Below are 18,323 nucleotides of genomic sequence, written 5' to 3' on the forward strand. Positions count from 1 at the left end.
GATTCTCTCCAAAAGTCTGACTCCTCTTATTTTTTTTACAAAACATTTTGATCCCTGTTAATGACGTCACGATATCATATTCCTTCTGAGATGTCTAATAAAAATACACTTGTAGACATCATGCAGCAGTACAATAGCCAACAAAACTGATGACTCAAAAACACCCATCAATTCTATCTTATCCCTTGAGGTACACAGCTATCATTATCTACAATCACATCATTAAAGGTAAATGTATGATTCTTTATTAAAGCTACCTGAGTTCATTGACATCATCTCAGTATTTGGTCTAGGGATTTCACATCTATGTACCTGTACAGTTTTCAAGACTTTATCAGATGACAACATCAGTATTTGAGCTCAGTTGGCAGGAGAGTCCTTTTTATCTTTCTGTTTCACTGCCGCCGTTTTGAATATTTTACTAACTAGGGTCTTCATGTTCAATAAATGATAAATGTCACATTAAAAGATTGTAACTGTTCACTGAACATCGCCCTTAATAAAGGAAGCCCTATTCTCCAACTGGTCAAACTCTTGATAATCATTAATTAAGTGGATATGCACAAATGCAAAAAGTAAGCAGATTATGAAAGAAATAGTTTGTCAGAGAATTAGAGGGAGATAAGCTAATGGAAATGCAAACAATATTAAGGTCACCATACACGCTGTCAAAAAATGCTGACCAAGTACTTTTTAGGTGGTCATCACATGTCAGTTTTTACAGCTGGGCTATGTCCCATGCATCAACTGATATAATCATTTCAAAGGCACAGTTGTGTACTATCTATAGTAATGCCGAATTCTATTGTTCAGTGATCAATTATCAATACATTTAGACAATTATCAGTAATAAATTATTGAAAACTATTGATTATAATCAGGGATAAATTATCCAAAATTATCTCCATTACATCATACAACATTGCAGTCAAGAAAAATGTGAAGATATGGAATACAAACAGGTCCCTATAAAAACCCTTCACCAGTATGTACAATGTATGGATGATTATGACCAAATACCTAATGTACTAAATTGTACTCAAAGTTTTAACTTCCATGATTGCACTGTTTAAAGTCATTTACTTTCAGAAAAAAAACCACACCCATCTGAACAATCTGACAGTCATTTACAGGGACTAAGACTCAACTATGTTCCTCTTTGAATCACTCCCCTTTCTGCATTCATATAATTGCTAAATTTTGTGGGAACTGCACTGCTGGTGGTACTTTTTTATACATACACTAAACCACAATAATACCTTCTTGATTTACTAGCAGTGTCAGTCCAATGTTAACACAGTACTAGCCTGATACTAATACAGGGCTGGTAATGTATTAGTGTTAGTCAGTGTTAGTAATACTACTAAGCAAAACCAATGCTTGCCAAAGCATAGAGTGTTTCTTGAGCCACCTCTGTGGGTAGTCTAGTATAAGACATAATGTCAGGGCACCTTCACACATCAGCTTTCCTATCTGAGATTCGTGAGAGGCTGATTTAGGGCTGAATAACATAACACATCTTAGTCTACTTTGATGGATATTGAAGAAAACAAAACAAAACAGAGCATAACATACCTGGCTACTGCTTCACTGTATACAAATCCTGCATTGGCTCTTTTCACAATCTCAAAACATAGATCAGCTCCATCCATGCTACAATAAAGCATACAAATCAACAGGTCAGAACTATTGAGAACTATCAGTGGGAAACAACTTATCTCTAAACTTATCCAGGACAAGTTTGTATGCATAATAACTGTAAAGCATATACTATGAATTATATGTCATCACGTACAAACAGTTCAGAAGGATATACATATCCTATATCACAAAGGTTCAGGACAAATAAAATCATCTTTCTGCTGGGAGTTGGGTAGGAGCTGGTGGAGGGTGTGGGTGAGGGTGGGGGGTCTGTTTGTTCATACATAAAGACTACACGTTGGGAAAAACTGGTGAAAGAATACATTTCACATTATACCAATTTCAAGTCATTTTTTAGTCTTGCTGCTAGACGTTAGGGCTTTCCTTCGATACTATAAGCGAACGAAGTTTGCAGTGAGGGCTTGCCCGAACAGTCTAGCAAATGTCATTTTCAGACGGGACATTCCATTGAGATTACATTAAGCGGTGGGTTGGGCCATGTATGCATATATATACTTTAATATATTCAATCTCTGCATGCAGATGTTGACAAACACATGTTACGTCATTACTATGTCTTATTGGTTTATTGTAATTCTGTTTGATGAGTGTGTAGTGGTTGTCATTCACACATTTCAGTTAACGCATTGGTGGTTATTTTTACAAGCCCCCTCCTTAAGATGAATATGCATGAAAAATTAGCTATTGTCCTCTGTTTGTGCTTGTTGCTAATGCGGTTCTCTGATTGGCAGTTATTTATATCCTGATGACATTTGCTAGACCTTGGATGTTCCATCCTCGATAGCGAAGTTCGGTCGTGTGTCATATTTTATCGTAAGAACATCCGAGGTCTAGCAGATAGACTAGTCATTTTTCATGTCTGTGTATAAAGGGCCATCTTATGTATTCCAATTAATGTGCAATGTGTAGAACATATGTGGTAGACAGGACACTCCAAAGACCTTCACACAGTTCTGTACAACTGATAGGTTTCATCTTTAAAGACACTAGCTGTCAGCAGTCAGCATGACCTATATGTGACACTGGAATACAACATCAGGTGTCACTTTTCAATAAATTAACATTGAATTATAAACAAACTATCCAACAGTTGCTGTCCTAAATAATTGCCACAATACCTCTTCCATGAATAAAGATATAAATATTTCAAGACTTTCAAAGCAAGCTAAGACACTGAAGAGATTTATTTTATCAGTATAAGTGATGCGTGCTCTGACCAGAAACAATTCTTGGTTTTTTTCTTTCTTTTTTTCTTTCTTTTTTTTTTTTTTTGGGGGGGGGGGGCCTAATATAGAATAACATTGTTATTAGTTAAGATAATTATCAATACTTTAAGCAAATTCCAAAATACATGATATATTTTATTATGAATGTTCTGTAATCATATTAGGGGATTGCATAGTATGGAGCGGAAAGGGGAAGGGTTAGTAACAACCACTGGAGTAAAATCAATCAAACACTTTAACTACAGTACATCCCTTAGGACTGAAAAGACACTGAACTATTGTAGTATATTTTACTTTCAATCAGAATGTCATTACTAATACTATCATCGTATTTACATATCTGGATTACAAAAGTCATAAAGCACTACTCTCAACTAATTCCTGGGGTCACCTTGGTAACACTGGGGTCACCTTGGCAACACTGGGATCCCCTAGGTAACACTAGAAGAAACTAGAAAAGTAAGTCGCTGTACTTGTGGGATTTCAGCAGCCATACTATAGATTACAACCTGCCTAATTTCTGATGGAATAGCCTTAATTACACAGATAGTGAAATCTCCATGGAATTTCACAGATCCTTGCAATGAGTGCTATAATCCACTGGACATATTACACTGTCATTTTTATGTCATATTCACTAGACCTGAAGTATTTACACAGATACTGACTATCAAGAAACCACCCTGCAATTCTTGCATGTAATCCTCCTAAACTAAAACCTACTTTGGACAGTTTGTAAAATGTAAATATGTGTTTTAAAAGACAAGCCTTTATTTTGGGGGGATAAGCATGACTAAGAATGTTGCTATGTTCTCTGAAAACTGCTCAAGTGTATCAAAATACTCCTTTTCTGCATCAATAAATAATGTTTTCCCCAGAGTACATGATGTTCATTTTGACTCCCCTGACTTTGAATCATTGATCTCAGAGGGTGTCAGAGGCTATACACAGCACCATTGTGGTGATATAAAAGGTGACATCATTGAACGCTGAGAATATAAACTGTGATGTCACTGAATTGCATGTACATGTAGGACTCAACAGTCAACACAATGGTGATGTCATTTCATTGCGTCCACTTAAGTGGTGATGTTATTGAATTTTGACTATACAAATTGTGATATCAAATGAGGACTCCACAAATTGGTGAGACTATTGATTGCATTGTGGCCACATGACACTGCAAGTGGTGATGTCTTTGAATTTGGATCATTGAATTAAGACTCAACATGATGGTGATGTCATTGCATAGTGGCCATATTAAGTGGTGATGTCCTGAATTTGACCATACGAACTGTGATGTCCTTGAACTAGGACACCACAAAATGGTGATCATTGCATTCAGACTACATAAACCGATGATGTCATTGCATTTGGACTACATAAATTGATGATGTCATTGCATTTGGACACAAATTGGCGAGGTCATTTAAACTGAACAAATTCATTTTTCACCTGTCTAAGGCAACACTTTTAGAAATGGAAGTCTAACTTTATCTTAGTCAACATACAGTAAAAATATTGATACCTAGAATTTGCTCCAAAAAGTCCACTGGACACTATATTAGTGTTTTATAAATACAGCTAAAAGGCACTCCTCTATTTTGTCTGCTATAGATTGTCACCTTCCTATTTTTATTATCAAAAATTGTGTAATTTGTTCTGATAAAATAGGAATAGGATAGGACTTCCATCTTATCTCTAAATAATCTAACTCTCAGACAGTGACATGGTCTAGAAAGGTTTGTACAGTAGACTTTTTGTGTTAAAAGGCTTTAAAATGTACTAATCAAACTAAAGAATTAAAGAATGAGTTACGAAGATACTCGTGTGTGTGTGTGTGTGTGTGTGTGTGTGTGTGTGTGTGTGTGTGTGTGCACGTGTGCAGGCGAGCATACATATGTGACATGTATGTATGCATGTATGTATGTATGTATGTATGTATGTATGTGTGTGTGTGTGTATGTATGTATGTATGTATGTGTGTGTGTATGTACGTACGTATGTACGTACGTACGTGTGTGTGTGTGTGTGTGTGTGTATGTGCATGCTTGCGTGCATGTGTGTTTGTGCATTAAGCATGGGCACATGTGTATGTAAGCATGTACATCCATTCATCATTTAGATATGAAAAAATCATGGTGATACACATCACATCTCTAACTGATGTCAGTCTAGCTACACACAGAAAACATAAAACAATGACAGTTCAAAATACTTCTGATAGGTCAAACTTACATGTACCACATGACAACCATTTCTAAAAATGTATAAGTGATTAAAGACAATTATACTTATTGTATGGCCTTGGGTATGGTTGAGTTAAGTACTTAAATAATAAGAAATGGCTATGACTATGACCAAATATGGCAATCAGACTGTTTTATCAGATACTATCAATGAATTTGTTAGGTTTCACATAGCATTGTATCTACTTTGTACTTCTACCTGAGCTCTACAAAGTACTGGAATGTGATTTCACTGATTGCTATCTCCTATAATCAGTAGACATCAGGTCTAATTCAAACTCTGTGTGTTTTCCATTTTATACCATTTACAATTAGTGTTTTCCTATAAATTTCTGCAAGACAAATTCCAATTGGAACAATTTCAGTATTAAGTTATTTTCATAATCTGTGTGGCTTGCAATATAATTATCATTCACTTAGTAGAGTTGCCGTTACAGAGAAATCTCTGGTTGAACTTGCTCTATTATATCTTATGGATATTTTATACACCAACTGAGAATCTCACTGTTAAATCTCACTCATAAACCCACAGAAATAAATGTAACATTAACCCAAAGTGTGATATAAGTGCATTGTTGCAAACCAGAGTTGTTATTTCTTCTACGACACGGCCTCTTGACGGGGTGCGTCTTGAACGGTGCCATAAAAGAGGCTGTGGTTTACAACGATGTGTAAGTGTAGCATCAAACTTCCAGCTACCAATGTTCATTTGGAAATTTCTAAAGAGTCAAACAATATCTTGGAAGCAATTTCCAAATTTTTTGCTGACATCTTTTTAGCATCATCAGGGGTGTATGACAATAAGTTATTGTCTTGGATGCTGACACGTCAATCAGATATCACCCAAAAAAATGGAATTCGTTTCCAAGAAATGTTTTAATCCTGTGAATAGAAATGTTCATTAGTAACTATGAACCCTTGAGTTCATGAATATCTATTCTCACATTATTTCTATTGACATCATGATCACACACGTACAGTGAAATTTGGAAGATGTATTGCCACAAGAAGGTATCATAGCACCTTGTTTATTCTTGGTTCTACTTGTTCAGTCTTGCCTGAAATCATTGCATATATTGCTATCTTTCGAAGGGGCCCCCCCTATCTGCATCAAAATCACAAGTGCCTTTCCCAACAAATGGTGTTTGCTTTTAAGTATCCATTGAAAACAGTATTTTTTAATCAAATTATGAGCACATATATACATGTAGATACATACACAACAGGCTGGCTTAGCTCTCAACATCATTCCAATTATTCTAATATTCCTTTCTCACCACAATTTGCATGATAATCCAACTCTGCCCCAATTTGCCATAAATCTAAATTTGTCACTGGCACCTTTCTATACATAAAGGATACCATTTCAGCTTTCTCTTTCAACATCTTAAAGCTCCCTAATGGAAATCTGTTTGGGAATTCTCCCAGGTGACTCAACATCAAAGACACTGAGTTCCTGATAAATCTTTGTGCAGATAAAATTGATGTTTGAATACAGCCTGCCATTTCTTTATGCTCATGCTTGAGTAAATAGATCCATGGTGAACTACACCAACCACTGAATGGTTGTGGAGAGAATGGGTGATAGCCATCATATCGATAAAGTATGTATTTGAGTAGGTACACATTTATACACATTAAGTACAGTTACTGCTTGGTGAGATTCCAACAATATATAGCGTATACATAGAAATAGTACAAATTGGGTGAAAATCTCTCTGAATTCTTCCAAAGCTTTTCACGAAGATCCCCTTTTAAATAGTTCTATCTCTCTTGATATAAATCAGAACTTAAATACTAATATAAATTGACTGCTACACCAATTCAACATCCATGTTTTAATTTCTATTTACATTTCACCATTCCAAATATTTCACGTTACTGTCATTCCACTCTTTTAAGTTTTAGATTTTGTAAATGATTTCACTTCTTTAATAAATGTGATCCTTCTCGATCAAAAAAAAAAAAAAATTTCTGATCAAATCATTGGAATGAAAATAGTAAATCAATCTATATTGGATTGTGTGTTCCACCATAACAATATTCCTCACACTCACAGGTGTTCAAATTTCATGTGAATATATCATTAGGTTTCACTCAAATACGAAGAGGGCACCATGAACCAGTAAAGGTCTATTACAGACATGAAGGCCATACTTACTATTCAAATACCATACATGTATACTACAACAGAGGGCTTCATAAACAGTAAAGGTCTATTACAGACATGTAGGCCATACTTACTATTCATATACCATACATGTATGGTACATGTACAGTAAAGGTCTATTACAGACATGTACATTTGTAGGCCATACTTACTATTCAAATACCATATACTACAACAGAGGGCTTCATATACAGTAAAGGTCTATTACAGACATGTAGGCTATACTTACTATTCAAATACCATATACAGCAACAGAGGGCTTCATATACAGTAAAGGTCTATTACAGACATGTAGGCCATACTTACTATTCAAATACCATATACTGCAACAGAGGGCTTCATATACAGTAAAGGTCTATTACACAAACCATACTATTTAAATACTATATACTGCAAGAGAGGGCTTCATAAACAGAAAGGTCTATTACACAGACCATACTTACTATTCAAATACCATATACAGCATGCCATCAGCACTGTATGTTTCCAACAATTCCACAATGTGAGGGTGTTTCAGCATATGACATATACTGGCTTCACGTTTCAGGTCTGAAAAGAAAAGATACAAGATAGCCTTCTTTTATTTCACAACACAAAAATAACACAGATATACATGGTGTACATTGATTTCAAAAATTCTGGAATATGAGTTTTTCAGTCATTCTCAATCTTCCATATAAGTTGGAATAAATTTCAAATTCTCACATAATTTGACCATCCTGAATAGCTCAGTTACTTGAAGATGACCTCTGCCCTCAGTAGCTACATGTACATGTAAATATAAATGTAAAAATGACCAATTTCTCAGTACAGGAAAGTGATGATACATACACTGACAACTCAAAGGTTTTGTACAATGTTAATGCTGTTGATCATGTGACTGGGTAAAAACATACAGGTACTCTTAAAAATCCACTCTCTTCACTTTCAAATACATACACACAATATGTGGTCAGATTTGTAATATTGCTAAGTAACAGAATATGTGAAGTATGCAGTAATCGTGCAGAATGCAGTATCGTTATTTCTGAAGCTGGCTCAAATGTGTACCAAGTGATCATTAGCAAATGAATGTACCTTTGTTGCTACACTGTATCTATACGACTCTAAACAGGAGGGCGCGTCTTACAAATATGACAACCTAATCGCTGCAATTTATTTCTTGTAATGTTGACTTCACCTGAAATATGAGCTGAAATCTAATTTAGCATTGCAGTATCAATCTTGTGGTAGGAGCAGTACTATTAAAATCCAAACCACCTACAGGCAATTCTTCATATCATTTCATACTGACATGTCTGTATTGAAAATGTATTAATATCATTATGAAATATTATTAGCTGAGAGACATTTTACCATTTCTTGGAAAGTTCTGATTATTTTTTTATGTCACTCCCAGATGATCTGACTAAGTAGTCTCTGAAGGAAAGTACATGTCAGGGTGATCAGTTTTCAAAAATAAGAAATTTTATAATTTCTCTATATAGTAGCTTTACCAGCTGTAATCCAAATTTATGTATGGTGATTTACAAAATATTAAGAAAGAGTAGACTGTCTTGTTTCTGGGGAATAACAAGGTCTGGCAAAGATTTATGTACCCTGGTATTAAAGTAAAATCAATAATATTTCCATTCATTAGTTTTGCTGACGTTTGGAAAGTCCTGCAGCAGAGGGAAATCAGGTGAAACTGCTGCATATATTTCCTAACCTTGTGCCAAACTTTTGGGGGACTCAAGGCTCATATTGAACTTCTAGTATGCAACTACAATTTGCTACTGATTCCCATTGGTCAAACAGATTACTACCTTATATATTTGGTAGTCTAGATACAAGGGTTAGTAGTCTGTGTCTTTGACTACTGTTAATTTGGTAGTCTAGATACAAAGAATGTGTTAGTAGTCTACGTATCCTGGACTATTGCTAATTTGGTAGTATAGATACAATGTTTAGTAGTGTACATGTATGTGTCCTGGTCTACTGCTAATTTGGTAGTCTAGATACAAGGGTTAGTGGTCTATGTGTCCTGGACTATTGCTAATTTGGTAGTCTAGATACAATGTTTAGTAGTCTATGTATCCTGGACTACTGCTAATTTGGTAGTCGAGATACAAGGTTTAGTAGTCTACATGTATGTGTCCTGGACTACTACCAATTTGGTCACCATGATACAAGATTTGCTAGTCTATGTGCCCTGGACTACTGTTTGTTACATGTAGCATCCCAATAGCTGACTTGCTGCTGTCAGATGTTGTATATTGACTATTGATATCTGGTATTCAGGGATTACTAGACTCTCTCGCCAGTCCTCGGGAACATCGCTTTTTGCTGTTTTGTATGTACCAATATCTACTGAATAATTGTACTAGATTATCCTTGTACTGTGAGCCTTCATCGACCTCAAAGGGCTAATCATTTGTTGACATGCTACTGCGACTCTGTGTTACTGCGAAACCCCCATACTTGGGCATCGCAGTAACACATCAACAAATGATTAGCCCTATGTACTCAATGAAGGCCAACAGTACAATTGTGCAGTAGATATTGGTACATACAAAACAGCCCTTTTAGTGATGCAATGCTCCAAGGACTGTGAGAGAGTCTAAGGGATTACATGATTACTCAATTTCTTGAGTCATAATTTTTTTCTTAATTTAATAGATGAAGTTATTGATGATGAAGACTATTCAGATGTAGAAACTCTTAATAACATGACATTCATGCTACTTTTATTTGCAATAGCTACTAATAAATTAAATCCATCGTCTGATTTTTAAATAGTGTGGTGACTCCAAATCTAATTTCAAGAAATTAAATAAAATTACCTTGCTAATGATACTAGAAATAAATACCACTCAAATAACTTATGACTGCAACGTAATGTTTGCAAATTTTCAAGAAAAACATTTGGAGAGCCAAATTTGAACAGAGTATTGAAGACAAAATGGCAATTACATACACTTACGGATTGGTCTATATAGAAATGTCAACTTTAATCTAAAAATACACCTCACTTTAATAGATTGCAGGCTCCTCTAATTAGAATATTTCAAATATTTGAATAATTAGGTTTGGTCATGTCACTCAATACAATACTTGGTATTGAAACTTACTGATTCATTTCAGTTATTTTATTACAATGTTGTGTGTGAGCTGTGTTCTAGCCAGGATAGATTGCAAGGATTATAGCTAATTTACATAATCATTTACATATCAATGTCATGCTATTTTGCATAATGATTTGCATAATGATCACCATATAATATGCATGTTAATACTGAAACATAGTGTACTCTGACATTTTTATATTTAACACATACACACACATACAGACATGATACACATATACATGCATACACATACACATACACATACACATACACATACACATACACACACACACACATATACATATACATACACATACACAAACACATACATACACATACACATACACACACATACATATACACATACACATACACATACACATACACACATACATGTACACATACACACATACATGTACACATACACATACACATACACATACACATACACATACACATACACATATACATATAGACATTGGGATCAACTATCTTTCTTCATGTGAAAGCATTATTAGAATATTGTCATCCAAAGATTTAGTTCAAGGATATAGTAGAATACTTTTGAAGCACGGCAGAAACATGTCAAACATTGCAGTGTAAGTGACAAGGACAGTATTTGCACTGTGCTTTCTCTATAGTGGGGAGAACACTGGAGAAGGGACAACCCTCATTTCACGATTCAATGTCAACGTGTACTATATAGTCTGAAAGGTCTAGCTGTTGGTCCCCTTATGTCACCACTCACTACCATGAGCTAGTGCATTATATAACCAGAAGGAATGCCTGAATCTTTCAAGCTAATACATGCTGATAAATGATTACTATACTTACATCTGTCACCATAATAATTTTTATATAACATTTGATGAATGTAGGGCAATTAAATATGATGTAAATTAGTGGGATTTCATGTATAAATAGTCATGGTATGTCAACATACATCATTAAGATGTAGAAATTGACTCTGTATCAACAATATTAATAAAATTCACTTGACCTGGTGTAGTAGGGTTTTGTTTGTTTGTTTGTTTGTTTGTTTGCTTATTTTGGGGGTAGCTTGTTTTCAGAAGTACATGTATGTGACCAGATTGTATACAAATTTACCTTTATGTATGACTAACAGTATATACAATGTATGCATTCATTATTCATCTTGATTTTTGAATGACAGCAAAACACATACACACACCCCCCCCCCCACCACACACACACACACACACACACGTAATCACCGACATACCATGAATGCATCTATACACAAACACACACACAAGCAAACACAAACAAACAAACAAACAAACAAACAAACAAACAAACAAACAAACACAAGCAAACAAACATACATGTCCCTACAAATAGTACAATGTCATACCTACTGCCACACCATGCATGTATTAAAACCAATGAGATCAGTCATTACATGTATACAATGTATAACAGAATATGCAAAGTACAACTAGAATCTAGACATGTACAGGAAATATATACAAATGTAGTAAATGGATCAAAGCAAATCCTTTTCAAAGTCAGTCCAATAAAAATATAACTCTCAACCTTTCAAATTTCAGTCTTAAAATAACATGATAATTTCAATGGTGTATGAATTGACCAAAAATATTCATTGTACGAATTCTCATCTCAAATACATGTACACTTAATGTAATTAAATGGTATTCCATTCTAATGTTAGTAAAAACCCTTGTATATGTACTAATTTCTAAATTTGACGACTGCAATTTATTGTATGCTCAGAAAAGTCTACAAGAAATGAGACCATACAAGTGCACTTCTACATTTGGTTTGACGAATCTAATCGCCATAATGGTATCGTTGCCTTTGGCAAGTATGATCTGACAGCATATTCTGATATTGGTACTGTGACTCTTGAAGGATAATGAAAGGTATAACACATTGATTTACTGTATTATGGCAAGCTGTTTTTTTCAAAGCGTGGTAAAAATGTGTTCTGTTTTAATCTCATTTCCTCTATATTTCCGTAATGATGTTTTTGACGCCTTCTAAAATATCTCGTTAACTCTAATGATGTAGTTAACTGAGTGAAATGTGTGAGTGATCAACCACCTGAGTATTTTACTGTTCAATAATTGTCGTCCTGTTACAACTTCTGTTTATACACGTTTATAGTCCTTCATCACAAATGTACATTTACTTGTATGTACCATCAAAATGTAAACTTTCAACACAGTCTTTCCATGACTGTGCTTTGAGCAGAGTATTTTTTAGTCTAGTTCCATGACGGACGGTATACACACTTTTACCGTCTAGTCAAGGTACCCAACAATTGCACATAATTCTGTGCTCCCTCCCACAGGGTTCATATAAACATGATGACATCCTCGCGTCCCCACGTGATCTAAGATTAAACCAAACTGAGGAGTTGGGCATTTGCATATCATTATTACGTGCTAAATTTCTGCAGTACTCAAAGCATGGTCAAAACAGCTGTATCAAATGTACATTTGTATTAATAAGCGATGACGACAGCCTGTCAATTTGTGATGGATTACTACTGACATGCAGGTACGTTCTTCGCTGACCATGACGTTCAAACACACTTGACAACTTTCGTTGGGACCTTGACTAGACGGTAAAAGTGTGTATACTGTATTACTGTAAAAGTGTGTATACTGTATTACTGTAAAAGTGTGTATACTGTATTACTGTAAAAGTGTGTATACTGTATTACTGTCCATCATGGAACTACATTGTAGACGAAGTATTTTTAAATATCTTGATTCTTGAGTGTTTCCTCCTATTTTAGAGTTTCTGTGGCCCATTATTTGAGGATACACTAAAATTGGCATTTGCATTTATGTCCATGTGTTGGCTGAAGCATGTATTTAAGCATGGTTTATGATTATGTATCATGACAGATTATAAGAACATGCCTTCTGTATAATTGGAAGAAGGGCAAAATTGACAATATGCATTCAATTCAACATTTTTCCTTAAATAAGGGTTAATACTTCCCTTGAGATTCCTAATTCATGCATGCTAACTAGGAGGGGGTGGGGTAGCCTCCAGGCTCAACAAAATGCCACAAATTCTGCTCTTAAAAAGACAAATTCTACATGTACTCTTTCAAAAAGACATCTGTTATCATAGTGCAATGTTTTTGCAATATTTGGGAACTCAGTTAACACAAAAAGGTTGGATTTCTCAAAATTGTACCATACTTTTTGGGATCCAGGAACTCAGTTGTAACTTTGGGGAGCTCACATTTGTATGTACCTTACCAATGTAATAAAATACTAGTGTGACAATAAATGAATAAATCTCAATCTTTGACACAAAAAGTCATTGTTTACCCAGTATGTTAACCAAGAGACATCCAGTTACTATATAAATTGTGACATCAAATTTACAGTGTACTTTGTGTTTATTGATGAAAAAGAGTCTTTGCACATGGAAACTGTCTGACTATTTGTGTCAATTTATGCTCACAGTATACACTATATGGTTGAACTGCAGTACATGTGTACTTTTATACTTCTGTCTGGATTAAATAGTCTACTAAGTTAAAGTAGAAGGGATAACTTTTAATCCTGACAACAGTTCAGGGTATTAAAAATGAGGAACAGACTGTGTAAAAACACCTAAGAGTGATTGATTTACATGTAGTTATAAATATACATTGTGTAGTTGTACCTTCTTATTTTACCTACATGTATATACATTGTACATGTCATTCAAAAATTGATAAAATGTGACTGGACATTGGAAAAGTATGCCTATATCAATTGCATACATCATTAAAATATTAGATCTTATACATGCACATGCATACACGAATGTACAGGTACATGTACACAGGAGACTGTGCATGCATATACCAACTGATACTCACATACCAACTCTAGACTATAACTTAAAGTATAAGATATGTTGTGTTGTTCAGTCCTATCAGGCTTCTCACGCATACACACATGTGTGCACATACCCATCATCAACACACCATGTACATGTACTGACAAACACACACACACACACACACACACACACACACACACACACACACACACACACACACACACACACACACACACACATACATACATACACCTTAAATTGAATATTTATTTAACTTAAGTATGAGGAACATGTCATATATCTACAGTGCATGTGCCCTGATCTCTTGTACAAGAAAACCACTGATAGACACAAATTTGTTGACTAGACAATGCATGTTCCTAATCTAAAAAGCATCACTGTGACCTTTGTAAAGACTAGCTACATAATAGTACATCTATACCTACATGGATTTCTACACGTACAATTGTTGATGTACAAAGCATGGTTATAATTTGCCTAATAGATTATATTAAAGCTTTACTCATGAATCTAGATCATATTAAGTCTGGCAAAGACTGTTATATGGTCTCATTAGTGATTGACATGTGGGTACTGAATTCTGTCCCACTAAAGAAAATCAGTCAAATCTACCTGAGTCCCCCAAGATATTCTACTAGAGCTGAACTCCCCACATTCTGTCACATCAGAAAGTAAAATCTACCTCAGTCCCCCAAGATATTCTACCAGAGCTCCCAACATTCCATCTCATCATAAAATAAAATCTACCTGAGTCCCCAAGATATTCTACCAGAGCTCCTCACATTCTGTACCATAAAGTGTAAGAAAACAAAATCTACCTGAGTCCCCCGAGATATTGTAACAGAGCAAGATGTTTACAGATTTTTTAGAATACTTGTAATATTTTGTACTTATTATTTATGAATGTTTTAATATCAAAACTGTGCAAATGATATTTAGCATTTCACAGCAATTGATTGAAGCCAAATCTTGCAATTCATCTCTTTTGTTGAATTCCTGGGTTTATTTCTTTTACTGTGGGCTTCTTTTTTTTACTACAAATACTTTCATTTTACAGTGAAAATTTCGTTCTCTGTAATCCACATATTGTTGATTAGTTGTATTTTAACTGATTTGAACAGTATGAGCCTGTGAATGTAACTTTTCAGGGATGTAATCCTACGCAATAAATAAACAAACAAATAAATATATTGACTTATTAATATACAACAAACAAAAACATCAATGCTATTTATACTAGCTTGAATACTCTACTCTAAATCAATACATTTTTTCCTCATAACCATAGACAACTGGTTTTCAAGGTAAAATCTATCGTCCCCAAAGGTACTGAACAGAGTGTTATCAAAAAATTACTGCATTTCAGCCTTGATTCTGAACTACCCAATCACAAGTTTATTGTAAATGTCATTTCACAGAAAATGTCAGTTTCGTTCTAAATGTCAATTTCATTGAAAATGTCAATTTCATTCTAAATGTCAGTATGTATTATTACTATTCATTATCAGCCATAGAGATTAACTGTGGATCTCTTTGGGTCACAACCATTCCTAATACTAAACTAATAGCCAATACTTTCTCTACACTGCATGCAGTAATGGTGTGGAAATTGATGTTGAATGTAATAGATCAAATATAGAAAAAAATATCACAAAGAGCCATATCACTCATTAATTTATGTAATACATGGATATTAATAATATCATATTTCTGTAGACACTATCTCAAAAGGTCAAAAATAATGATGGGCTCAAATATCACTTAATATTTTCAAAGAATCACATGTTAAGTTTTACTGAATATAGCCGAAGAGATGATGATGATGATGATGATGATGATGATGATGATGATGATGATGATGATGATGATGATGATGATGATGACAACGACGACGATGATGATGAGGTGATGATGATGATGATGATGATGATGATGATGATGACGACGACGACGATGATGATGATGATGACAACAACAATGACGATGATATTTCAGTATCAAAGATCGTAAATTGAGTTTTCTTCTCTCAGTACAAAGTCATAGGTAATATAACCCAAGGCTTTTTACTATGAGTATCTATTTCGAGATATCAACTACATTTATCATTTTGAAATCTGAAAATATTACCTGATACATATTTTGTAAAAAGGAACTTTCATTTATGAAATGGCATAGAACAAATGTTGACTTTATGCAAACATACATTTACTAATAATTATCACTGTAATGTCACACTTTATAATTACTTATCATCTGCTATGCTGGGATATATCTCTTTAAAGTCCTTGAATTTTATAATTACACTAAATATATCAAACTCTAGGGACAAGTGTAGATCAATGGCTTTTTATTACCTCTGTCAATGAGGTTGGATGTAGGTTATGTTTTCATTCCTGTCTGTCTGTCTGTTTGTTTGTTTGTTTGTAAACACAATATTTCTACAGATCATGGCAGGAAGATGTTTTCATTCCTGTCTGTCTGTCTGTCTGTCTGTCTGTCTGTCTGTCTGTTTGTTTGTTTGTAAATACAGTATTTCTACAAATCATGGATGGAGGATATGTTTTTATTCCTGTCTATCTGTTTGTCTCTTTGTTTACAAACACAATATTTCCACAAATTATGGATGGATATACAAAATATACATGTAACTCTGTGGAAAGAATACCTATGTACAAGCCAATAACCACTTTGAAAGTGATTAGATTTCATGAAGATTTGATGCCAGATCTGGATTTTAGTGAAGACATGACAGAACTATCATTAGTAGTCGAGCTCCATCTCTTGAGGGCAACCTTTGTTGGTTTTTGTTTTGTATGTAGCAACTAGCCTATTAGCAATGGTGATGTTACTTTCTCGACTGAGTGACGTCAAAGTGTCAATGATGCAAATCAGACTTACATGTATATGTCTGGTGCCTCATCAAACTTCAAAGTACCATCCCTAACCTAGCCTTAGTCCTACAAGTAACTCCCTACAATTGATGCATCTTTTATAGTCACTCCACGATTCTATATTCTTACTCACAATTCATGAAATTTGGTTTGCAGAACACATAGGTATTTATCATTATTGCTAGTACCTACTTACACACAAGTGTCTTTTCACTTCAAAATTATACTTTGAAATGACGATACTTCCTTCACAATGCTACTCAGATTTCTCACACCTGAGTCAAGAAATATCATGGAATAGTCCTCCATATATTCTTCATGTGTGTATGTGTCTGTACAGTATACTTCTAACATGGTCTATGGACTAGTTCTCAATAATATTTGTACATGTAATGTGTGTATATGTGTGCATAGTATACTTCTAACACTGTCCATGGACTAGTTCTCAATAATATTTTTGATATGTGTATGTGTCTACAGTATACTTCTAACATTGTCTAAAGACTAGTTCTCCACATATTTTCTATATGTGTACATGTGTGTGTGTGTGTGTGTGTGTGTGTGTGTGTGTGTACAGTATACTCTAACACTCTATGGACTAGTTCTCAATATATTATTCATATGTGTGTATGTGTGTCTACAGTATACACTGTACTTCTGACATGGTCTATGGCCTAGTTCTCAATATATTTTTAATGTTTGTGTGTAATGTAGTTCTACATACATGTATTCAAAAGAGATCCAGTTCAAATCATATTATTGGGTCTAATTTCTGCAAAAAACAATTCATATTCATATAAAAATTGCATACACTAGATCAATTTTATGATAATTTAGAATGCCAAATACTGCCTTGTTTCCGCACAGGGATTTCCTAGAAAATATTAATTAAGTTTAATCTACGTACAACGAGTATCATTTCAACATAAACAAAGTGGTAACCCCTCAGGAAAAGAGCTACATTAAGGTGAAAAGTGAAATTGGTTATAATAATTCCATTAAATGCTGAAAAGGACCTTAATTTGCCCACGGTAATGATATTATATATTTATATGACCTGTAGTACGTTGATTGCAGTTGGTCGACAATAAACACATCGCTGCCCAAGGTGCAGCTATTCTACAAAATTGCTCATAAATATTATGATAGTGAGATTCTGAAGG

General features: G+C 34.4%; 1 protein-coding gene across 2 annotated transcripts in view; it reads right to left on the bottom strand.

Moving 5' to 3' along the window:
- LOC144442558 (peripheral plasma membrane protein CASK-like) overlaps positions 1-18,323 on the bottom strand; it is a 146,948-nt gene that overhangs the window by 88,140 nt on the left and 40,485 nt on the right. For both annotated transcript variants that reach the window (XM_078131936.1, XM_078131935.1), the window contains exons 3-4: positions 7,751-7,856; positions 1,576-1,653 (exon numbers count right to left, since the gene is read on the bottom strand). In XM_078131936.1, the coding sequence (XP_077988062.1) occupies positions 1,576-1,653; positions 7,751-7,856 (184 nt within the window). The remainder of the gene's footprint in view (positions 1-1,575; positions 1,654-7,750; positions 7,857-18,323) is intronic.

The sequence above is a fragment of the Glandiceps talaboti genome, chromosome 11 (assembly GCF_964340395.1).
Source record: "Glandiceps talaboti chromosome 11, keGlaTala1.1, whole genome shotgun sequence".
Lineage (NCBI taxonomy): Eukaryota > Metazoa > Hemichordata > Enteropneusta > Spengelidae > Glandiceps > Glandiceps talaboti.